Here is a 24,877-nt window from a genome sequence, read left to right as displayed (position 1 = left end):
CCCTTTGTCAATCCCCTTCCTGTAGTTTCCTTGAGGAACAGGTCTATGGCCTTTTCTTTCGCGGCTTCTTTATTTTTACTTCTTCGGGTTTTTCGCTGCTCTTCTTGTTCGTTGTTGATACGATCCTGAGTGGCTTGGCACTCTCTTGCAGAGACTAGGTCTCCCTTGCTTTCCATCACTCCCTCAGGTGTAGGGAATCTGAGATATTGGTAGTAAGTTGCCGCCACTCCTTTGAGTTTATGTAACCACTTTCGTCCAATAATGGCGTTGTAGGGGGATGGGGCGTCAACCACGCTGAATCGTGTTTCTACTTTCATGGGTCCGGCGTTAACCTGTAATACGATGTCTCCCAATGGCTTCGTGGGTGTTCCATTGAATCCTTAGATGGTGTAATAAGAGGTCATTAGCTGTTCTTCATGGAGCTTCATTCGTTTGAATGCGTCGTAGAATAGAACGTTTACCGAGCTTCCCCCGTCTATGAGGATCTTTTTGAGGTTACATCCAGCCACTGGTAGTGTTAGGACCAGGGGGTCGTTATGGTCTTCCATATCTTCTTCGATATCTTCAGCATCGAAGATAATAGGCGAGTCCATCCACTCTTCGTGCTCATCCACCTCTACACCATCAATATTATACAATTCACAGCGGTCCTCGAACTGCTTCCGTAGCCTCTTTCCTATCTGCGCTGTAAGTGAGGGCCCTGCGGTTTCAGAACACGAGATGGTGTTGATTGTGCGGTTCCCCTCTGGAAGTTGGACTGGCTTGGTCCGTTTGGATCTATCTTCCGCGACATCCTTTCGTATGTAATGGTGGAGTTCGCCAGCATCAATCAGTTTTTGGATCATTATTTTGAGGTTTTTACATTTCTCGGTCTGGTGTCCGTTGAAGCAGTGATATTCACAGTAATCTTTAGACTTCTCGGTTCTTGGGGGCTGTTTTCCCTTAGACCACGGCCACTCCAAATTTTCCCTTCCTTTGATCTCTCGCAGGATCCGAGCATAGCTAGCATTGAGTTTCGTGTAAACTTGATCTTCGAATTTTCGATCGTCTTTTCGGCGTTCACCCCTTCGTTCCTTCCTATCTTCGTGAGTCCACTGAGCTATTCCTTTTGGACCCATTGGTTTGTTCTGCGGAATTGGTACGGTGAGACCTCTGCGGATACGCCCTCGGGTTTTCACGCTGGATTTCTTCAAGATGAGCGTGCTTTTCAATAATTATTCGAAGATCTCCCTCTGTCTTAGGCACGCTTCCATGAATCTCAACAAATAGTGGACTCATTCGGTCTAATCCCCACTTGTAGCAGTTGATACTTACCACTGGGTCCACACTTCCTATGGCTTGGAAGATCTTGTGCCATCTGTTAGTGTATTCCCTTGTGGTTTCCTTGAAGCCAATTGCTAGCGAAAATAGCTTATCCATTCCGATGTTAACGGGTTTGTTGTACATGTTTGTTCTTAAGAACTTTTCTGTGAGTTGGTCGTAGGAGTGGATGGAGTCCGGCGGCAAATTATTAAACCAAGACAATGCCGATCCCTTCAGGCTTGATGGGAAGTATCTACAGAGTACGACGTCGTTCTGACTCCATCTGGCTAAAACACGGTTATAATACCGAATATGTGCAACGGGATCACTTGATCCGTCATAGCATTCGAAGGTCGGGACAGGGAACTTCAGCGGAATAGGGGTGTTGGCCAGGCGATGAGTTAGGGGCGTGGAATTAGCCTCTATCATGACCTCTTCTAATCTTCCCCCGCCTTTTCTACTCTTTAACTTCCTGATCTCGGCCATCATTTCATCACGCAGCTCTTCCATCGCGCGGTGGTGCCCTACGCTCTTATGCTCGTGATAGTCTGACTCTCCGTCATTATAATCCGGGTCGGATGCACTACTTCCCCTAGTCGCGTCTCCATTAGCTGCTACGATGACTCTTCGGTCTCGATTTGGTTCTGGTGCCTTTGAATTTGCTTCATCAAGTTGCTGGCTGGTCTTCGTGCTTAGGGAAATCCGGTCTTTTAAATCTTGGTTTTCTCTGGACAGCAGAGCTACAACATCTGCGTAAACCTGCTGGCTCTTCTTCAATTCTTCAAGCTCATCCATCAATCAATGTGATTGGTTTGACCCCTGATTGGGAGTCCCAGCTCGTGCTACTACGGCCATGGTGCCGCCTTCTTCTATGGTTTGCACTAAAGGTGGTGGAGGTTCAGCTTCGATTGTTGGAATTTCCAAATCGGGCGGAGTGCCCATCTGCGGTGTTAGAGCCGCCGTCACAGTTTGATTCTGATCGTTTGTTGATGGCATTCCGAAGGTTTGCGGGTGCGCGAGTTGATGTGTTCTGGATTCATCCACCCTTTCTTTTGGTTGGTGAAATCGATTCGTAGCAAGAGTTTTGCTGGCTTCCGCAGCCTTTGGGGCTGCCGCTGCCGTACTGTACTTTGTCGCCGCTGCTCTGAGAGCCGCGGCTGCAACGGAGTTAGCGTTCATAGGCGAAGTGATTTCCGCAGTATCCTGCCTCTGACTAGTCATTTTGGCTTTTTCTCCTTTCTGCTTGCTCCGGGTGATGACCGGGGTTGTCCTTGGTGCTTCCTTCGACGAGGCTTTGGATTTTCCTGCTTCTTGCATCTTTTCCATCGTGGGTCCTTTTGTCGTTTTCTTTCTGCACAAGGGAATTTCAAACAGCGAGAAATAGAAATGTCCGTGCGGATCGGGTCAGTTTTGCGAAATACCTTACTCCAAGGAAGGGAAAAACTCATATGATTAAAACGTATGAGTGAAAATACATGGGTTAAAGTCTTATTAAAAGTGCGGGTCCAGTGAAAGTACGTGGAAACGCGAAAAGATCCCTTTGAAAATGCACGTGGATCTTTTGAAAATTTTCGAAAACCCACCGGAAAGAAAGGTCCGTACGAGATCTAAAAAAAATACAAATCCATGGACCTAAGCGATAAATCTTTTAACCAGTTTAAATTGCTTCGACAGATACTGCCAGGGCTATCGAAGATAACGGGTACGTTTTTGAATATGGTAAAGTTAACAAGAGGTAAATACTGCTAGAGCTAATGAAGCAGAGCAATCATATGCTAATTTAAGATGAAATCACAGGATAAGATAAATCTTTTACCGGGACGCAGTCCCTGTTTCTAGCGCCAAATTGTGAACACGTAAATCACGAAGGCATCTATATGTTCACAAACAATGTTCGCACTCTAGGTACATAGTCGCACTGATGATACAATTGCATTGATTCCTAGGCTCAAAACCTTCGTGTTTATCATAGCCTCATCTAATAATATCGCGAGAGGCGTTTACGCAGGGGAAGATAAAGAAAACGAAGTATAAAAGTAAAACTCATGAAGCGTTAGACGAATATAAAGTGCTGAAATGTAAATAAGACTGGGATTTACGTGGTTCAGCACTAAGGCCTACATCCACGGGGTTGTTGTTTCACTATGTACTTGATGATTACAGAGATAGTCGAGTGACTTTGGAGTTTACATAGGTCTGTGTATTGTAAAGGACAAACTTACACTCACAATCCTTCTCTCTCTCCTTCTCTCCCTGGTTTTTCCGATCCCCTCACTCTTGGTGGAGAGGGGGTATTTATAGGGTTAGAGTGTGGGACCCATTTCTGAGGGCCGTTGGAACCTTATCTTCTTGTGTTTTGTGTCCATCACGCGGAGATCTTCGCTCATTACTTGATCACGCAGATTCATCCTCGTTCGTTCCACTGGTTGATCGACACGTATACTGCTTAGAGTGTTTAATGCGGGTAGTTGAGACGCATGCTCGTGTTAGACAAGTGTCTTCTGCCCCTGTCACATCCATGTCAGTTAACCTTCTCTTCACCGTTGATCTTAGCTTCTTTTGGGGATGAGATAAAGTAACTCTTCGGGAGTTATTTGGTGCTCAGCGGTACATCGTGTTTTCGATACATCTTTTAACTTCTGCCCTTAGATTTGTTCGGAAAAAGATCCGACGTCGATGGGATGGGCTTCTTGGCTGTGGGCGTGTGTCATCATGTTTTGATGACTTTGTCCGCATGCTCTCCACGTGTCTTCCTGTATACACGTGTTTGATGATGAAATATGTACACACAAAACAAATAAAACAAATAAAACAAATAGAAGATTAAGAAAACCCTTCAGTTACCTTCCAAGCAGCAACTGAGCTTAATGTGTGGCATAACTGTTATATTCTTAGCAGGAAAAATCACGATATGCAAAAAAAAAACCGAGTAGTTCATTATACTTCGAAACCATATTTTAGGGCATTATACATGTCACCGTTGAATCAAGCTAAGAATGGAAGGTTATTATTGTTATTGAACTACAAAAATTTAAATTATCTTAGAGCTAAGCTAAAATACAAATTTGAGCTTATCCTTCGAAAAGAAGGGTAACTGTAACCCAAGCTACGAAGACTAACATAAAAGTGACAGTTGTGGAAGAAAACCCAAGAAAATTGATCATTATTTACCTTTTAGAATGATCTAGGACAGAAAGATCAGTGCATTGTGACAATCTAATCAGTATCCTGAAAGCAAACGGGTATGGTTGAAATTAATAAGTACTTAAAACTAACTCGTACGGATGGGAAAAAAGAAAAGAAAAGAAAACTCAATCATACACTAAGTGTTCTGAATCTTCCATTATCCCTATTGATTGGTAAACTAATTTCTTCCATGTTGAAGTTTTCAAATCATTAGTACATACAGTTGCAAAAGCATGTACATATCGAACGGTATTTAATTGTATGAAGAAAATTATTACGTATCATCTGGACTGCTAGATGGGAAGGCATTATTGTGCTATCCATAAGCGCATGACACTGACGTCTATACTTTGATATGTTGGTGATAGCAGTGATGTTCACGTTCATTATCTTGTTAAATGGAGGGCCAACAAATACATACAGTGTGTTCTCACACTGGTTCCAAACTGGGGAGAAGTCTATCCAGTCGTCCTCCTATATAAGAAAACACAATTACGTTTCAATGATAAGTAATAGCATAATTCTGCAACAATTCATTCAAAACAGAGACACATACACACATATATTTTATACTGCAATCCATTACTATCAGCAACACACACAGCTTTGAACTCATTGTCAACAAATGCAAGCCTTTTTCCATCTCTGGAAATTGATGGAAACATAACTGACACTCTGAATAGACCTACGTCTGTAGTGAGGAGTCAAGCGTCTGAAACGGTTTGTCCACAGCTTTGTCAAACTATTTCCGGCAGAAAAGTATATAATTGCATTAGTAATATACACTTCAAAACAGATACATAATTGGTAGATATCTAATTATTTTAGTGCAAGCACCAGGTGACATGAATTTACTTCTTTTTATTGATTAGTGAGGATATTGTGAGTCGCTAGAGTTTACCTTTCATTTCGCATTGGAACCAAAAGAAAAATCAATTAAGGAATTCATATACTGGGATCATGTGTTAACATAAGCTTTTACAGAAATTCCTCACAGGCCTATACGCTTTTTAACCTCACCATCCCTGATTCATGTGTTCCAAAACATAAGCTTTCATGAGCAGTAAGGTATTCCTCTCGCAATCATCTTTATAGGCATACAAAAGCTTACCTTATTCATCCGAATATGCAGATGATTGAACAAACCTTCATCACACTATGTGAGTGTAGGTACACATTTCATCTTCCGCCACGTGTCCACAAAGACACACGTGGAGGACATGCGGCTGAGAACATCAAGATATGATATCACACGTGGACAGCCAAGAGACGCGCCTTATCAAGATAGCGTCGCCACCCACCAGATCCAACGGTAGGGGATCGAGGGAGACGGAAACACTAGAACACTGAGAAGCACTGAAGGATAACCCGAGATTCACTTTATCCTATCCCTAGAAAGATCTAAGATCTATCGCTGGGGATAGTCAGACTGACGCAGACAAGACAGGGGCAGAGGACAACTGTCTACCGCGGACAGACATCTCAACTACCCGCATTAAATTAGGGCTGTCAATGGGTACCCATTACCCGGGTCCGGAACCGGAACCGACGTATTCGGGTCCGGTTCCGGGTCCTTAAATTGGACCCATTAACCATTTTGGACCCGGCGGGTAATTACCCATATATACCCGTTTATGAACGGGTCCATCCGGATCCTACCCGTCGGGTACCCGCGGGTATTCGGGTATTTCATAAAGGTTAATTTTGTAAAATCCCCAGCGAAATTAGGTCATATATAAGGAAAGGATGAGAAGCTCGCCCCCATTCCGATCTACTTTCTTCTCCTGCCTCTGCCTGCAGAAGTAGTTAGAGCTTTCACCACCCGTTCCGATGAATCCGATCTACTGTTAATGTTGGCGTTAATCACTTAATCCATCAAAGATTCAAAGTGTGTTATACTGTTATTACTAAGCTCAGACTTGATAAGGATAGGAAGTCGCTCTTGGATCGTAACTCGTAAGGCCAAAGGTAGAGCTGCTGCTGATAAAGATAAGGGTACCAAGTTTACTACTGATGATGTTATGCAGAACGTTGATTAATTGATTGGTGGTTCATCGATCCTCTCTTCAGGTTATTATTATATTATTTTTAGGGTTTCTTTGTTATGAGTTATGTTTTCGTTTTAGGGTTTCATGAATTTGGGGATTTTGAAAACATGGATTATTATGATGATGATTATGGTAACATTTTGTCTATGAAATTGGATATTTTAGGTTTTAATTTGTTTGTTTATGTTATTATTGAATCTGTGAATGGTGAATGGATGTTTTGAATTTACCCATTTCGTTTCTTCTTACTCAAGAGGAAAGAATTTTTTAATTTGCAGTATTGGGTGTTACTTTAGTGATTTTGAATTACTGGTGAATGGGCAATTTTTTATGATTCTGAAAATTTGTTATGGATTACTTTATGACACCTGATAGGCTGATACAGATGTTTGTTGGGTTTTCCTTGCAGAAGCAACATGAAAAGTCAAACAGGAAGTAGTGTTGGTGATCATTGTGTTCCTGTAAAGAAGACTAAAGTTACCGTTTCGAAATCCCCGTGTATGCCGCCTCCTAAAGCTGCCGTTTCGAAGGCTGCAAAGAAGAGTAAAGTTGTAAACTCAGCAGAGCCGAAAGAAGTAGAAACTGTAGCCAGTGAGTCAAGTGATACTGGTGATTCTGATTCTGATCATATAGAAGCGGCAACAACAGATGTGGTTCCGTCACCTACACGTAAACGCAAAAGAACCTCAAAGTATTGGGCTGAATTTCAAGAGGTATTGATAAAAGGGAAAACACACGGAGAATGCAAGCACTGCAAGAGGAATATTGGTGCGGAGAGCAAAAATGGGACAAGCAGTTTGAGGAAACATCTAAATAGTTGTATGGCGTACAAAGGAGCACAACAGCAAATTAACCAAATGTTCTTGAAAGCTAGTGAAACACAAGATGGGTCAGTAGCTGCTTACAACTTTAAGTTTAACCAAGAAGTAACTTGTGATTGTATTGCAAGAATGATTATCTTGCATGAACTCCCTTTCTCATTTGTAGAGTACATTGGTTTTATAAGGGTGCTGACTTCATTACAACCCAATATTAAACTTGTGAAGCGGAACACTACGAAGTCAGACTGCATAAAGATTTATCAAATGGAAAAGAAGCATTTGTACGATATTTTTAGTAAGGTACAGAGTCGCATAAGCCTTACTACTGATATGTGGACTTGTACCACTCAGAATAGAGGTTATATGGCTTTGACAGCTCACTATGTTGATGAAGAATGGAAGATTCAGAAGAGAATTTTATCTTTTAACGCTGTGGATGTGCAACACACAGGAGTTAACATTGCAAAGGTACTGATGGAGCAGTTGTACAAGTGGAATATAGATAGGAAGATAGCTTCAATTACGCTGGATAATGCTTCAACTAACAAAGTCGTGGTAAGTGAACTTCTTGCTCAGCTAAAACCAGATAATGGATTACTTTTGGATGGGGAATTATTCCATGTTCGATGTTCTTCTCATGTAGTTGCCATTATTGTTGATCATGGGATGCTGCAAATTAAAGAAGAAATACAGAAAATTAGAAATTCAGTGAAATTTATTAGAGGTTCACCACAAAGACAACAAAAATTTAAAGAAGTTTGCTTGCAAGTCAATGCTCCTGATAAAAAGTTGATTCAAGACGTTGATACAAGGTGGAATTCTACCTATCTGATGCTTGAAACAGCACTTCTATTTCGGGAAGCATTTAACCGGTTCGGGAAGATTGAACCTGATTTTCTTAATGTTGCTCCAACGAGTGAAGACTGGAATAATGCAAGTAGTCTTTCAATCTGCTTGAAGGTCTTTTATGAAGTCACCATTCTCTTTTCAGGTACGTCATACGTGACAGTTAATCGTTATTTTGATACTGCTTGTTCTTTGTATTTAGAACTTCGTGAGTGGTGTGATTCCGATGATGCATTAATCTCAAAAATGGCAGTGAATATGATGAAAAAGTTTGAAAGATATTGGCAACTTACTAGTAAAACATTTGCAATAGCTTCCATTTTAGATCCTCGGTTTAAAATGAAATTATTGGATTACTATTTCCCATTAATATATCCTGGTAACAGTGAGGAGAAGAAGTTAGAAGTTATGGAAGTCTTGAAAAGATTGTATAATGAATATGCAACACATTATGCTTCTTCATCTCATGTATACTCAGCAAACATTTCGACAAATCAAGTGAACATGGAAGATTCAGTTGGTAGTAGTGGTAGTACTTTATCTTCTCAAAGTTCTTTTACTTCTAGAAGGAAAGGTTTGACGGCATTTCTGGAAGAAAGTTCACAACATGACGTTGTTCGCACAGATCTAGAGCAATACCTATCAGCTGATGTTCACCCTATTAGAAAAGGAAGTGGTATTGATCTGAATGATTCTAGTTTTGATGTTTTGGGGTGGTGGAAATTTCATGGACCAATGTATCCAATTGTAGCAGTGATAGCTCGTGATATATTAGCAATTCCTGCGTCATCGGTGGCTTCTGAATCTGTTTTCAGCACCAGTGGTAGAGTTGTAGATAAATTTCGTTCTTCAATGCTTCCAGAAACAATTGAAGCTCTGATATGCACACAAGATTGGATAAGAAGTGCGTTGAAGAGTAAGTAACATATTCAATTCATGTTTGCTATTATATCAATTTTAGTTAGTGATTCATTTACTATGGTTCTTGTACGTCAACTAACTATTTTATTGTGTTAGATGAGGGATATGGGTTAGGTAGTACTTCACTTCAGACTCTTTTGGAGGCAATGGAGGAGCTCGAGTCAGACGATGATGATGCAACATCGCACATTGTCTAACTGACTGACTATCAATTTAAGGTAAAATAACCAGCTAACCTTGGAATATGCACCCTGTACCCAGGTCTCCAATTAGATGAGATAAAGTAAATAAAGGTAAAAAAACAAAACAAGATAAAGTGCATGAAAAGAGTAGAAACAAGAAACTTGTTACTGTGTATATATGTATATTCATTTTCAATCATCCTCTTACATATCTTGCTACAATGACCCTCTGAATTACTTCAGCATTTCATAGTTTTCTTGTATACGTATGATCAGATAACCCTAATGAATAATACTAATAAAGAAGATTTATGGAGCAAATTACTAAATCACAGGCAAGGTCTTTGATTGTGATATGGTTGCTTCTGTTTGGTCAATTGGGAATATGATCAACTGTTTTTGTTTCTCTTGCAGGAACAATTGGAAATATGATGGTTGGAACTTCTTTTTGGTATATATATATTATATAGGCATAGACAAAGAACATGCGAAGTGCGCGAACTACATCCTTCTTTTTTGTATATGTACTTGTGAAGGAAAAACGCATTTATCTTTTGGGGCTTCTACGGTTTATAGAATGATATGTCTGTCAACTTTTGTGGTTATAATACGACAGACTATAGCCATTAAGGCAGGTACTGAATCTACTGATGGAGCAGTTATCGGCTAAAAACATGTCTGCCAACTTTTGTATTTAATATTTATCATATATAATGGCAGATTCTTTCTTATAGCTAGGAAAGTAACTTTGATTTTCCTAATCTAAGGATTCTAAGCTCAAGTTTACTCTACTTTTGTATGTATGTTAAAGATGGTCACTTGGGAAGTCATATAACTGATAATCTGATATAAGTTTGTGTTTTTACCCGATGGGTACCCGGACCCGGTAATTACCCGTGACCTTTACTGGGTCCGGTTCTGGGCCAACACATTATGGAACCGGCCCCGGAACCGCTAGGACCCGGAACCGACGCTGATGTCGGGTCCGGTTCTGGGCCATGTACTACCCGAGAGGACCCGGACCCGTTGACAGCCCTACATTAAATACCCTCAAACAGCATACGTGTCATTCAGCCTGTGGAGGAAGCGCAGGTAGCACTGAATATTCAAACGGAACACGCGGAGAAGACCAAGAACACCAAGACCTCTGCATAAGCGGCACAAGACACAAGAGAATAAGGTTATAACGGGCTTCAGAAGTGAACCCCATGTAACCACCCTATAAATACCCCTCTCTCCCAAGTGAAGAGGGGGAAAAGGGAGGGGGAAAAACATTGAGAGGAGAGAGACAGAGAAATAGAGAAAGTGTAAGTGAGGTTCCTCCTGCTACGCAGGCTTATATTAATCTCAAAGTCATTTGACTATTTCGGTAATCCCCACCATATAATGAAAAACCTAATCTCGGAGACATGGATCTGAGTGAGAATCATATAAGTTAATCGTTTCATCTATGTTCGTACATCCATACTTTATATATTCAATTCGTTACTTATAGCATATCATGTTCGTACATTTTATACTTCGTCCATTATTTATCTTATTATATGAGTTAAGGACAATGATTGTAATTGATGAGACGAGGAAGAGTATTAGAACTCTGAGTCAAGGATTCGACATAACCAATCCGTTCCCTTCAGGTGCAGCCTATTTATTGTATTGTCATGAGTCTGCGCGCATTGTTTGTGAATACTCAGATGACTTTGATCTGCATGTTCACAATCTGGCGCTAGAAACAGGGATATTCATCCCGGTAAAAGATTTATCTTCTCCCGTGACTTGTTTCAGGCTTCATTTTTTGAAAGTAACGATGTATGGAACATTACGGTTTTTTCCGTTCATGATTTCAAAAACCAAAATTATGAGCAGATCCGCGTTTATCTAAGTAGATCTGATTCTTCATGCATTTTCTAAGTTTTCACACCTTTGAAAACTAAAATTATAAGCAGATTCGCGCTCATTTAAGTAGATCTGATTTTTCATGCATTTTCTAAGCTTTCACGTCCTTGAAAATCAAAACTTCGAACGGATCTGCGGTCGTCTACATAGATGGATGCCTTTCGTATCCTCAAGATTTTACACCTTTGAGAACTCAAAACGCTAATAGATATCACGTGGGACCCATTGTCTTCGTGATTTTTTCTCTCTTTTTCAGGGAAATATTAAAAGATGGAGAAAAGCAAAGATATCGGGAAGGCAAAAGCTTCTTCAAAAGAGATGCCAAGGACGACCCCAGTGGTAACTAGGAGTAAGCAGAGAGGTGAAAAGCTGAAGGCAGCATATAGGGCGCAGGATAATGTGGAAAGCACGGCCCCCATCAATGCCAACATCATCGCAGCAAACGCAGTAAATGTCGCGGCAGCCAAAGAAGGAGCTTCAAGAGCTGGCGGATCAAGGGTTGGAGCTCCCAGAATAACCAATGCTCAACTACAGGAACATCAGGAAGTCGCAGAAGAGTCAGGAATACAATAACCCCTCTATGGGATGCCCTTAACCAACGAACAGAACATACCTTTCCCGACCAAGCAACCGCTTCTAATAGCAGGTCAACCCTCACAACAACCGTCGGGGTCCCGGGGTGCACGGTTAGATCCACCAGAGCCAGTAATACAGATTGTGGATGAGGAACAGACCATAGCCGCCGATGAGCGATTGCGGGCAGGAACACCAAATCAAGGGTCAAATCATTCCGCTCAGATGATGGCCGAGCTAGCAGAATTAAGGAAGAACCAGAAGGCATACGCAGATGCTGTGGTGATATTAGCACAAGAGAACCAAACACTCAAGGAAAGAATCATCCACAGCGCAGAGGTAGAAAACCAACGAGACGAAGATAACTCCAAGGCTGTAGCACCCAATCAAGATAGAAGAATGGTGATCGCAAACAACCCGATTCCATTGAACCGAAGAGGATCAAGGAGCAGCCAAAGATCAGACCCTGGGTACAATCCCAAGAGCTCGGACTACTACGACGGTACCACCCTCCTAAGAGAAAAATCTACCATTCGTGAAGAGCACCAGATCGCAATGGAAAATCTGCATGTTGAAATGCTGGCAGAAATCAAGGAGCTAAAAACTAGGCAGGGATGCGAAAGACTAGAGCAAGTGATGAAAGAAGCAAACACTACCCCGCTGACGCCACACTTGGCCAGGGCTTCCATGCCGCAGAAATGTTCGGTTCCTGCTTTCGATTGCTATGATGGGTCAGCTGATCCTGCGGCTCATCTTCGATATTATAATCGAATGATGGCCCGTTGGGATATTGAAGACTCCATACTGTGCAGATACTTCCCATCAAGTCTAAAAGGGTCCGCGTTATCATGGTTCGATAACCTGCCGTCAAACTCCATTGGTTCCTACGACCAACTCACAGAAAAATTTCTAGCAACATACATGTACAACAAGGTTGTCAATACCGGCATGGACAAGCTATTCTCACTGGAGATGAATTACAAAGAGACCATCAGAGAATATACTGATAGATGGCACAAGATTTTCCAAGCTATTGGCAACGTAGATCCTGTGGTTAGTATCAACTACTACAAATGGGGGATGGACAGGATGAGTCCTTTGTTTGTGGAGATCCACGGGACCATCCCTACCACCGAAGGAGATATCCGGATAATCATAGAAAAGCATGCAAGGTTAGAAGAAATTCAGCGTGAAAATCCCAGAGCTCATACTCAACGCACAAATTCCGTGGATCAAGCCAGGGGGTCCAAAAGAGGAATCACAGAAGAGCATCCCAACGCATAAAGGAAAGAACGAAGGGATGATAGACGAAGAGATGATCGAAAATTTGAAGATCAAGTCTATACCAAGCTGAATACTAGTTATTCGCGCATCCTGAGAGAGATCAAAGGGATGGAGAACTTCGATTGGCCATGGTTCAAGGGAAAGCAGCCTCCTAGATCAGAAAAATCCAAGGAATACTGTGAATACCATTGTTCATCAAACAGAAAAGTGAAAAAATCTCAAGATAATGATTCAAAAACTAATCGACGCAGGAGACCTAAAGCAATATATACAGAAGATTGATAACGAAGATAGAACCAAGAGAGGCAAGCAGGTTCAATTACCAGAAGGCAACCGCACCCTCAACATAATTTCATATTCAGAGATTCAAGGACCACCCCTAACCGCCCAGATTGGGAAGAGATTAAGAAAACAATTCGAAGATTATTGTGAGCTTTATAAGATCGATGGGAAAGAGGTAAATGAGCACGAACAATGGATGGACGCGCCCATGACCTTCGACGCAGACGATGTGGAAGAAGACATGGAAGACCATAATGATCCTCTGGTCCTCACACTCCCAATAACAGGGTGCAATGTCAAGAAAATTCTCACCGATGGAGGAAGCTCAGTCAACGTCCTGTTCTATGACACGTTCAAACGTATGGAACTCAACGACGAGCAACTGTTGTCATCTTACTACACCATCTACGGATTCAACGACACAGCTACAAAGCCCCTAGGGGACATTGTCTTAGAAGTAGACGCATGGCCCATGAAAGTGGACACTCGGTTCAGCATCGTAGATGCACCTTCACCTTACAACGCTATCATCGGAAGAAGATGGGTTCACAAGCTCAAAGGAGTAGCGGCAACTTACCATCAATATCTCAGATTCCCAACACCCCAGGGAGTCATGGAAATTAAAGGGGACCAAGTAACTGCGCGGGAATGTCAGACCTCACATAATCAGATTAATAACGAGCGGGAAGAAAACCACCAGTCCCGAAGAGCCAAAAATAAGGAAATAACCATAGATACATATCTGGAAGAAATCTCCGGAAAAAACCTTCTGAACGTGAGCACCACTGGCAGCGCAGAAGCCAGCACCTCCGCGACAAAACAAAACGGATAGCACACCAAATAGAAATCAAAGAATGTTCCTCTCTTGGGGGAACCAAAACCCACGTTTACGCCTGTCGAAGAAGCTAAAGAAATCAACATAGGTACTGAGGGAAATCTGAAGATTATCAGAATAGGCACCTTGATGGATGAAGAAAGAGAAGCAGCGCTAATCAAACTTCTAAAGGAATACGCGGACATCTTCGCTTGGAAATTAGGGGACATGCCGGGAATTGACCCAAAGTTAGTTCATCACGAACTTCGAATAAAACCAGGTACCCCCCCTTTTAGGCAGAAGGTGTGCAAAGTAGCTCCAGAATACCATCGAGCAGTTGAAGTGGAACTCCGCAAACTACTGGACGCAGGATTCATCAAAGAAGTTAAGTACCCAACATGGATCTCTAACATGGTCATCGTACCGAAGAAAAATGGCGGAGTAAGGATATGCATCGACTTTACCAACCTCAATAAGGATTTCCCTAAAGATAGCTATCCATTGCCAAGCATTGACCAACTTGTTGAGGCAGTTGAAGGATACGAAGAAATGTCATTCATGGATGGATACTCTAGATACAATCAATTATTCCTAGCAGAAGAAGATCAACAACATACAGCATTCTATACACCACACGACCTCTATTGCTACGTAAGAATGCCCTTTGGATTGCGAAACGCAGGGGAAACCTACCAAAGAATGGTGGATGCAATTTTCAAACCATGGATTGGAAGTACGCTGGAAGTATATGTGGATGATATGCTCGTTAAAAGCAAGTTGCGCAAAGATCATCACCAAGACCTAAAAGATATTTTCCAAGCGATGACAGTGCACAACATGAAGGTAAATCCAGAGAAGTGCACTTTTGGTGTCACTTTCGGAAAGTTCCTAGGATATTTGGTGACGAAGAGGGGCATTGAAGTCGATCCCGCTAAAATTGAATCCATCGTAAGAATGTCATCCCCAAAGAGTTTAAAAGAGGTTCAGAAACTCAATGGTTCGCTGGCTGCGCTGGGGAGGTTCATATCCAGGTTCTCGGACAGATGTAAGCACTTTTTTAACATTCTCAAAAAAGGAAGCAAATTCGAATGGACGGCAGAGTGCGAGGAAGCTTTTCGAAATATCAAAGAATACCTGGCTGAGATCCCTATATTACAAAAACCAGACCCTGATGAAGTGTTGGCACTATACATAGCAGCAACAGAAGATGCAGTCAGCGTAGTATTGGTTAAAACCAACACGAAGATAGAGCAGCCCATCTATTACATCAGCAAGACTCTGAACGAAGCAGAAAGAAACTACACGAAGATCGAGCATCTCATATTGGCGTTAGTATGGGCAACCCTGAAACTTAGAACTTACTTTTTGACTCACTACGTCCGCGTCCCATGCAAAGATCCGCTAGAAGCAGTCCTTAAAAACGCAGGAAAAGTAGGCAGACTTTAAAAATGGAATACTCACCTAGATCAGTTCAATATCATCCATGAACTACAGCACTCTCAGAAGTCACAAGTATTAGCAGATTTCCTAGCAGACTTACCATTGGATAACTGTGAAGAAGTCATCATCGAAGGACGAAAGGCAGCAGGACTACCAGAGATGGACGAAGGTAAAGACCCTATAGACATCTTGGGACCAAAAAATCCTAGGCAATGGGAAGTCTTCGTAGATGGGTCGAAAAATAATAAGGGGCGGGGATAGGAATCGTAATCACCACCCCAACAGGAGACAGGATCATACATGCTTTCAGGTTGGAATTCAAGGGGCATACCAACAACATAGTTGAATATGAAGCAGTGGTGCATGCCCTTCAGTTGATAATAGAAATGGGCATAACTGACGTGCGTCTGACAAGCGATTCACATCTAGTCATCCGACAAATAGGGTTGCAATATAATGTTTATGACAGAACATTGTCAGCATACATGGAATTGGTGCAAACACTGGCATCACAAATCCCAAACATCAAATTCCGACACCTGGCAAGGAAGGAACTCAGGCACGCGGATGCCCTAGCCTACATATCATCGATGCTCAGAAACGAGGACGTCAAAGCAATCAAAGTAACCAGGATTTACGAGCCTTCAATTGATATTCAAGAACTCTGCGCTGCACAGCAGAGGAACCACGCAGAAGAAGATATGGCAGATGATGACGTGGGAGAATTCATCGCGGATGATTTCCAAGAAGACAACATCATGGCTAAGGCAGATCAAGATGAAGACTTCAGCAAAGAAGAAGATTGGAGATCTGAGATTCATCTGTTCCTAAAAGAAATAATTCTACCCTCAGACCTAAAGCAAGCCAGAAAAATACAGTCAAAGGCAGGAAGATATGATCTGAGAAAAGAAATTTTGTACAAAAAATCTTTTCTCGGACCATTATTACGTTTCCTATCCATATCCGAAGGACATTTGATTTTGAAAGACATACACCGCGGCGACGCAGGCAATCACAGCGGAATGAGATCCCTGGCAGATAAGGTGAAAACTCAAGGATATTACTGGCCAACAATGGTACGAGACGCTGCAAGAATGTCACGAAGATGCGAAGAATGCCAGCGTTTCGCCAAAAAAATCCACGCACCCGCAACAATGTTGAACCCAGCAGACAGCCCTTGGCCATTCTCAAAATGGGGGCATAGACATCGTGGGTCCCCTAATCGAAGGATCAAGGAAGAGAAGATTTTTGATAGTGTCCACGGACTATTTCAGCAAATGGGTAGAGGCTAAAGCCCTGGCAAGGATCCGAGAGGCAGATGTCTTCACATTCATTTTTCAACACATCATTTGCAGGTTATGCATACTAGATGAGATTGTATCTGACAATGGAAAGCAATTCCAGGGAAAAAACATCGACTTACTCTTTGATACTTTCAAAATTCGAAAGAACAAGTCAACACCAATTTACCCTCAAAGCAATGGTCAGGCAGAAGCCACAAACAAAACCCTCGCACTCATCCTCAAAAAGCAGTTGGACGAATACAAGAAGCGTTGGTGTGAGAAACTACACAACGTTTTGTGGGATTATAGGACAACTCGAAGATCAGCCACGGGAGAATCCCCATTCTTACTCACCTATGGAGCCGGAGCTATTATCCCAACAGAAATAATCATGCCAATTACGAAGACTGAAGCATGGGAAAAGAACCTCACAGCGGACATGATGTTGGAAAGGTTGGATGATCTAGAAGAAAGGAGGGAGGCAGCACTACAAAAAAATGGAAAACTATCAAAGGAAACTAGCAAGGGAATATAATAAGAGTGTTAAGCTTAGAAATTTCGTAGAAGAGAAGTATGTGCTGAGGACCATTCCCCAATACCAACGAGAAAAGAAGTGGGGAAAATTAGCACCAACATGGGGGGACCCTTCGTCATACATGATGTTGCAGGAAATGGGTCTTATTATCTGCGCAACCTAAAAGGGGAGATCCTCAAACACCCATGGAATGCAAAATATATCAAGCCATATTACCCATAGGGGGAAACGCATACCTGCATCTACGTGAAGAGCACCAGAAGAAGAAAACGACGCTTGCGATCGACATGTTTCTATCTCTGAGAGAGGAATAGCAAACCTCAACCTGTCAATCAAGCAAACTTTTGGCAAAAAATAAGCAATACATGGAGCAACATATAACAAGACGACTGCGTGTAAATATAACACCTCACGAGAACCCTACACCTGTAAATACAGCCTCCGCGTCAATACTTCATCCTCCTGTTTTTTACTATTTACTACCTCAGAGGTTCCATCAATGGAATTCTTCTAAATGTAACTCAACTGAATAGACACTTTAACCCTCTTTCACCCGTGGACGTAGACACTCTGATGTCGAACCACGTAAACACTGATGTTAATTGTTCTATTTTACTTGGGGAAAGTAGTCACCTACAATCTCTCGGGACTCCCCTATCAGCGTCTATAAGTGTAGGACCATGGTGAAGGCATCCAGCAGAAAGAGATACCCAACCAATCTTATGGCAGCGGGTCGACGGAATGAACGTACATTCCAAAAAACTCATATCCTAGAACGCTTCCCCGACCCCCACCGTCTGGGAATCCTCTGGCCCAGGATTAGCCAGCGGGGTGACAAGTCTCAAGACGTTCACGAAGATACACATATCTTCGGGTTCGCACTCAAACACTTCACTTACACTTATGGCAGCGGGTCGACGGAATGAACTTACATTCCAAACAACTCATATCCTAGAACGCTGCCCCGATCCCCACCGTCTGGGAATCCTATGCCCAGGATGAGCAAGCGGGGTGACAGGTCTCAAGACGTTCACGAAGAAACACACATCTTCGGGTTCGCACCCAAACACTGCACTATCCCTGGTTACAGTCGGTTATATTCCAAATTAACCATGACAATTATCAATTCATTAAAAGTTGATTACAGGCTTGGCAATGGTACGCGGAAACAAGAAAATACAAAAGGAATCTCACGAAGCCTCATAATCAACAAAGATCAACTCTCTACAAAAATCTACTCGGATGATTCAACCCCACCAGCAGGTTTAGAAATCTTCCCCTTCTGCGTTGAAGGTACACTCCCACCCGAGGAAGGGCCTGAAGAACCAGATGTAGGGGAGGGGGTTTCTCACGACGCGGATAGCTCCTGATAAGGCCATGCTCGGTCTTCAGATCATACTCAATGCTATCCAGAATTTTGTTGGTCTCTTCCACTAGTTGACACCGAGCCTTGTACGCAATAACAGTATTCATCATCTCAGCCTTTGACAACAACGAGGAAAGGCGACTCACTTCCTTCGAAGCGGCTTGGGAAGCCTCGTCCCTTGCTGTAGCCAAACCTTTATGATAATTAATCTGACTTTCCTGATGCACTAATTGAGATTGAGCCTCCGCAAGCTCTTCATTTGCAGTACGAAGCTGTCCCTGGAGATCTGCAAGGAAAAGAAAAATGCAGATGGTTAGGTCCAGGAAATTGTAGAATCACACTCGATAATATAAGCATATACCTTCGACTCTTACCGAAGCTATTTCATATTCGTTAAACAACAGCATCACGGGCTTCACCAAGAAAATCATACTCATCTGACAACTTCTTATAATCCGCTTGAAGGGTTGAAAGGGCGTACTGACTCGCATCTAATTCTACTTGTTTCATTGAATCCAAGTGACGAAAATGATTGACCTCATTGTTTAAACCCTCCAGACCCTTGTTGAGCCGGTACATATTTACTTCAAGATTCCTCTCAGCCTCAGCTTGGCGTACCACATCAGCCCTAGACGCAGATAAAGCTTTGCTGAGAGCACCAGCCTCAGCCCTAGCGTCATCTCTCTCCCTAGCAAGACGCTGAAGGTAATCTTTAACATCAGAGGTCTGAGAAGAACGAGCTTGACGCAATTCTTCTTCCAAGAGATTGATTTTAGCTTCCAATGATGAGACATGTTCTCGGGATTCACGAAGATTATCACGCGTCCACAACAACGTTCCATTAAACAAACGACGATCATTGTTATATTGGTTCTGCAAATCAATCATTTGGACTCGCCTGACCCGCCACTTCTCTGCCAGAGCATTATGTTCATCGGCACGAGCATTCCACTTATCAGCCTCGCTCTTTACCTTCTCTACTAACTCTGCGATGCGAGATTTCTGACGCTGCCTCTCTTTCCGAAGCCATACTAACTCAGGAACTCCACCCACTGAAGATAGGGTGGGGAGGGAGACTCAGACAGAACACTAATTACGGTAAAGGAAAACAGCAAGAAAGAGAACAGATAATCAAACCTGTAACAGACGAAGAATTCTTCTTGGCCTCCTCCAATTCACTACGAACCATGGAAAGATCCATACGAAGCTTCTCCTCCTCCTTGCCTATTTGCTCCTTATCCTTGAGGAGACTCTTCAAATCACATATCTCCCTATCCCTATCAGCGATGACAGTCTCAGCCGCAGTAAGCTCCTCTTCCCGAAGACGAAGCTTAGCCTCCAACTTAAGGGATTTGGCCTTAAAAAACTGGTACAACATGTGATTGCAATGCTCACTCCTCATCATCTGCGAATCAGAAGATTAGAACACCCTGACTCTAAAAATTGCTAAAAACTGATACTAGACAAAATGATAAGAGAACTCACCTCTAACATCCGCTGTTGGGGAAATCCATACTGATACCCATCAGCCAAAGCCATCATATCAGCAACAGTCGAGGGAGCATCGACTACTAGAGCATCCTCCGAGGCCCGAATATTCTTATCCCACGCTACTGCAACCTGGTCCTCGGGAGACAATTGCATCATCTTACGGGTATAGGCATCAGAGTTCTTCTCACCCTCCACCATAGGGGCTGGATTGGGTACGAACATCAAGTTCTTCTTCTTAAACCAAGCTAAGATGGCATCATCGCCCCTCCAGGATCAGTGACTGAGGAAAATCATCTCCAGGAGACCCAACCGAGGCCTTACCCATGTCCGTGAATTTAGCACCCGAAGAGTTCGAGGCTACTCTTGCGTCCAAATCTGGAAGGTCTCTAGCACCGCTCCCCTATGGAACATCACTAGCATCCACGACTCTCTTACCCTTCCTGTCCACCTTGTTAGAATTACCAAGCACATCCCAATCATCGTTGGGGGAAAGCAGGTTGAACTCAGAAGCCAGGCCCAGGGCAGCGTTTATGTCAAAACCATCCTCCGCAGAATAAATCCGACCAAAGGAAAACTCCTGAGACATAGTAGGAATTTCACCACCAGCACCCTCATCACCAAGGCCAGTGTTATCATCACCAGCATCACTGCAACCCGCAGGATTAGCTTCGGCACCAGTATCATAACACCTTGCGGGATTAATATCACCACCAATACCGCTGCCACCGGCGGTAGTATTCCCTTCAACAAATTCATCATCATCATGACCGGGAGGGGATGTATCAGTACGCTCTTCTAAGTCAGACACATCTTCATCCTCGCCAAGCTCAGTCACAGGACTGTTAACTTCTTCATAAACCTCCGCCTCCTCGATTGTTGCGGTGGTGGACTGCTTGGGATTTATCTTCCTCTTCTTCATCGCCTAAAAAGACAAGGCACAAGAATAAAAATCCCTAACTTTGAAAAGAATTAAAATTGCCTCAACTAAAGGACAAGGCATATAGAAATCTTACCTTGACAACCGCAGCATTCTTCGCCTGAAGATCAGCATCGGAACTCTCTTCGTCATCTCCATCAACAACATCGAGGGCATATTGGAAATTCATGCCCTCAAAATTCAAATGCCAAGGACGGAAATTCCCATAACGAGCAGGAGGAGCCGTACGTATCTGGATATCTGCGGTAGGACGCCATCCTTGTGGACCTGGAACCCACCCCCAAGCCCAGGGACCAACAAACTCAATAACAGTTGCGTGCCATTCATAGTCATGATCACGCTTGATCCTCTCACGAGTAGGAAACACCAGTTTGTTAGTATAATTCTCTGTACCCGGGACGTACTTCACCTTAGCACCACTTACTTCACTCAGAAGGCGTATCTCACCACGAGCAACGGGAATATTCCGAAGACTCACACTCCACGGTTTACGGTTCCTACTGTTAACATAGTCACCGAAAGACTTGTTAAAATTCTCATGCGTATACTACTCCCTTTCCTCAGGGTTGGGAACATAAAGAGTCATCATTGTCTCTCCTTTGCTCCGAAGATAACACTCCCTCAGTGCACGAAGATAATTCCCATGAAGTTGGGAAATAGAGCGACAGTGTGTGTTCTTCGAAGAACCCTCTCGACCAGCCAGCACATCATAATAAAAAGAATCCCCAGACTTGTACAAAGGCAACATAAGACCCGCTTCAAAGGTCCCCACCGTGGTCAGCGTATGAAATTCATCAAACTTATACGTCGATATCATATCATAAGTAATATCATCATCAGCAGCGTGAAAACGAACATCGAATAGTTGAAGACCATGTTTTTCCTTGAAAACCTCCAGATCAATATGTTTGAAGGTCACTTTCTTCTCCCCAACAGCGACGTTGCGTATCTCCTGAGAAATATCCTCCTCCTCCCCGGTATCAGGCGCAGAATCCTTCGAAGGGTTTCTATTGGAAGCTTTTCTCTTAGGCTGAACCTTAGATGCATCATTCTTCGAAATCACTTCTTTCGAAGACCTCCCCTTGGGTTGAGACACTGAAGGGGGAGGTAAAGGATGCTTGTGAGACGCGGAAGGAGGTGCCACTGACCGAAGAGGTGGGAAATCCCGCGTTCTATTAGGATCATCATGCGGATTAGCTGAGGGACGAGAAACAGCATACCGGGAGCCAGGAGTCTCTTTTGGCCGGTCCCCCTTCAGCGTATTCCCTCTATGCGACTCACTCCTCTTAGAAGTTAAGCACCTCTGACCAGAAGAAGACGAAACCCTATGAACGCGGGCATCACCTCGGAAAGATTTAGAAGAACCTCCACCAGGCGGAGAAACATCAGGATCCCTACGCGGAGGATATCTACGTGGACTAGGCGGTGGAGTTTGATAAGAAAACCGCGGATGATCATCCATGTATGCGTAGTACACAAACAAGTTTCAGATTTCCGCGGATACAAAATGAAAATAAAAAAACCCAATTTCACCCAGTTCTTCATAATTATGAACCAGATGGAAAATAAGAACAAAACATAAATAAAAAGAGGAAATAACAAATAGGGGAAACCATACACGAAGGACGATATCATTACTGTTTATAATGACGAACATGGGCAATCATACACACATCTATATATATGTTCTTCATCACAAACACATATAGCAGCAACAAAAAACGAATATATTTTTCAAAAGATAATCATACACAGTAGAACCACTTACCTATAAAGGAAAAATCAGGGTCGTAAAGAAAGCTTCGAGGAACAACAACAATAACAGCAGAAAAGCTCCGAGGAACGACAACAGCAGCAACAACAAAGAAAAAAACAACAGCAGCAGCAACAACAATTAATAACAAGGAAACAAAAGCAGAGAACAAAAGTTCTGAGGAAAGAGAAGGAATGAAATTTATGACTAGAGAATTTTCATATTCCTTCTCATATATATATACAAAGAGAAATAAAACCGCTCCACTACCCAAGAAGAAGTTATTTCAAATAGTGGGGAACGTGCCCTAAAATCTAGGAAAATAATAAAGAGAAGATGAAGAGAGTAACACGTTTTTTATTCCCACTTCAACTAACCTCCCAGTAGGATGAAAAGGGGCAAATTGTAGGTACACATTTCATCTTCCGCCATGTGTCCACAAAGACACACGTGGAGGACATGCGGCTGAGAACATCAAGATATGATATCACACGTGGACAGCTAAGAGACGCGCCTTATCAAGATAGCGTCGCCACCCACCAGATCCAACGGTAGGGGATCGAGGAAGACGGAAACACTAGAACACTGCGAAGCACTGAAGGATAACCCGAGATTCACTTTATCATATCCCTAGAAAGATCTAAGATCTACGGCTGGGGATAGTCAGACTGACGCAGACAAGACAGGGGCAGAGGACAACTGTCTACCGCGGACAGACATCTCAACTACCCGCATTAAATACCCTCAAACAACATACGTGTCAGTCAGCCCGTGGAGGAAGCGCAGATAGCACTGAATATTCAAACGGAACACGCAGAGAAGACCAAGAACACGAAGACCTCTGCGTAAGCGGCACAAGACACAAGAGGATAAGGTTATAACGGGCTTCAGAAGTGAACCCCATGTAACCACCTTATAAATACCCCTCTCTCCCAAGTGAAGAGGGGGGAAAAGGGAAGGGGAAAAACATTGAGAGGAGAGAGACAGAGAAATAGAGAAAGTGTAAGTGAGGTTCCTTCTGCTACGTAGGATTATATTAGTCTCAAAGTCATTCGACTATTTCGGTAATCCCCACCATATAATGAAAAACTCAATCTCAGAGACAGGGATCTGAGTGAGAACCATATAAGTTAATCGTTTCGTCTATGTTCGTACATCCATACTTTATATATTCAATTCGTTACTTATAGCATATCATGTTCATACATTTTATACTTCGTCCATTATTTATCTTATTGTATGAGCTAAGGACAATGATTGTAATTGATGAGACGAGGAAGAGTATTAGAACTCTGAGTCAAGGATTCGATATAACCAATCTGTTCCCTTCAGGCGCAGCCTATTTATTGTATTTTCATGAGTCTGCGCGCATTGTTTGTGAATACTCAGATAACTTTGATATGCGTGTTCATAGTGAGCTTGGTATTACCGTTATTCAATAAAACTTTACTTAAATCCATCTCCTTGGATTGCTGGCAAATGGGAAATAATAACAACAGAAGTCAATAGACTGAAAACCTAACTATTAATATTACAAAAATATACTATCAATTCGAATTTGTAAATAAAGATATTACACTTTCGATTATGGATTTAGTTATATAAAATAAAGAGAAAGAAGAAGAATGCTGGAAGAAGGGGTTATGGTTGGTGTTGGTGCAAAAATATTTACACAACAATCCTCGAAATGTGTGTGAGACGATGGAATCTCCCCCGTCGCTTTATTTATCCAGAAATTGTAGATGAAAATTGAGGGATACCTGCAAAAACACTCCGATGCTTAAGTCAGAGAGAGTTTTAGACAGGTTTTTTAGAGGAGAAAAGGAATTGTGATTGTGTACCTTTTGAGTTGGACTTCAGCCTCTATTTATAGGCAGAAAAAAAATCTTACTGTTATGATTTGTAGTTATCTCAAAT

The 24,877-nt window shown here is 42.5% G+C and overlaps 1 protein-coding gene across 1 annotated transcript; it reads left to right on the top strand.

Annotated features, from left to right (window-relative positions):
- The first annotated feature begins 6,952 nt into the window (after positions 1–6,952).
- LOC113360424 lies at positions 6,953–7,610 on the top strand. Its single transcript, XM_026603933.1, has 2 exons — positions 6,953–7,425; positions 7,583–7,610. Exons 1-2 carry the CDS (start codon positions 6,953–6,955, stop codon positions 7,608–7,610), a joined length of 501 nt encoding a protein of 166 aa, XP_026459718.1.
- Positions 7,611–24,877: the final 17,267 nt, after the last annotated feature.

The sequence above is a fragment of the Papaver somniferum genome, chromosome 3 (assembly GCF_003573695.1).
Source record: "Papaver somniferum cultivar HN1 chromosome 3, ASM357369v1, whole genome shotgun sequence".
NCBI lineage: Eukaryota > Viridiplantae > Streptophyta > Magnoliopsida > Ranunculales > Papaveraceae > Papaver > Papaver somniferum.
This window is presented reverse-complemented; position numbering and strand designations above follow the sequence as displayed.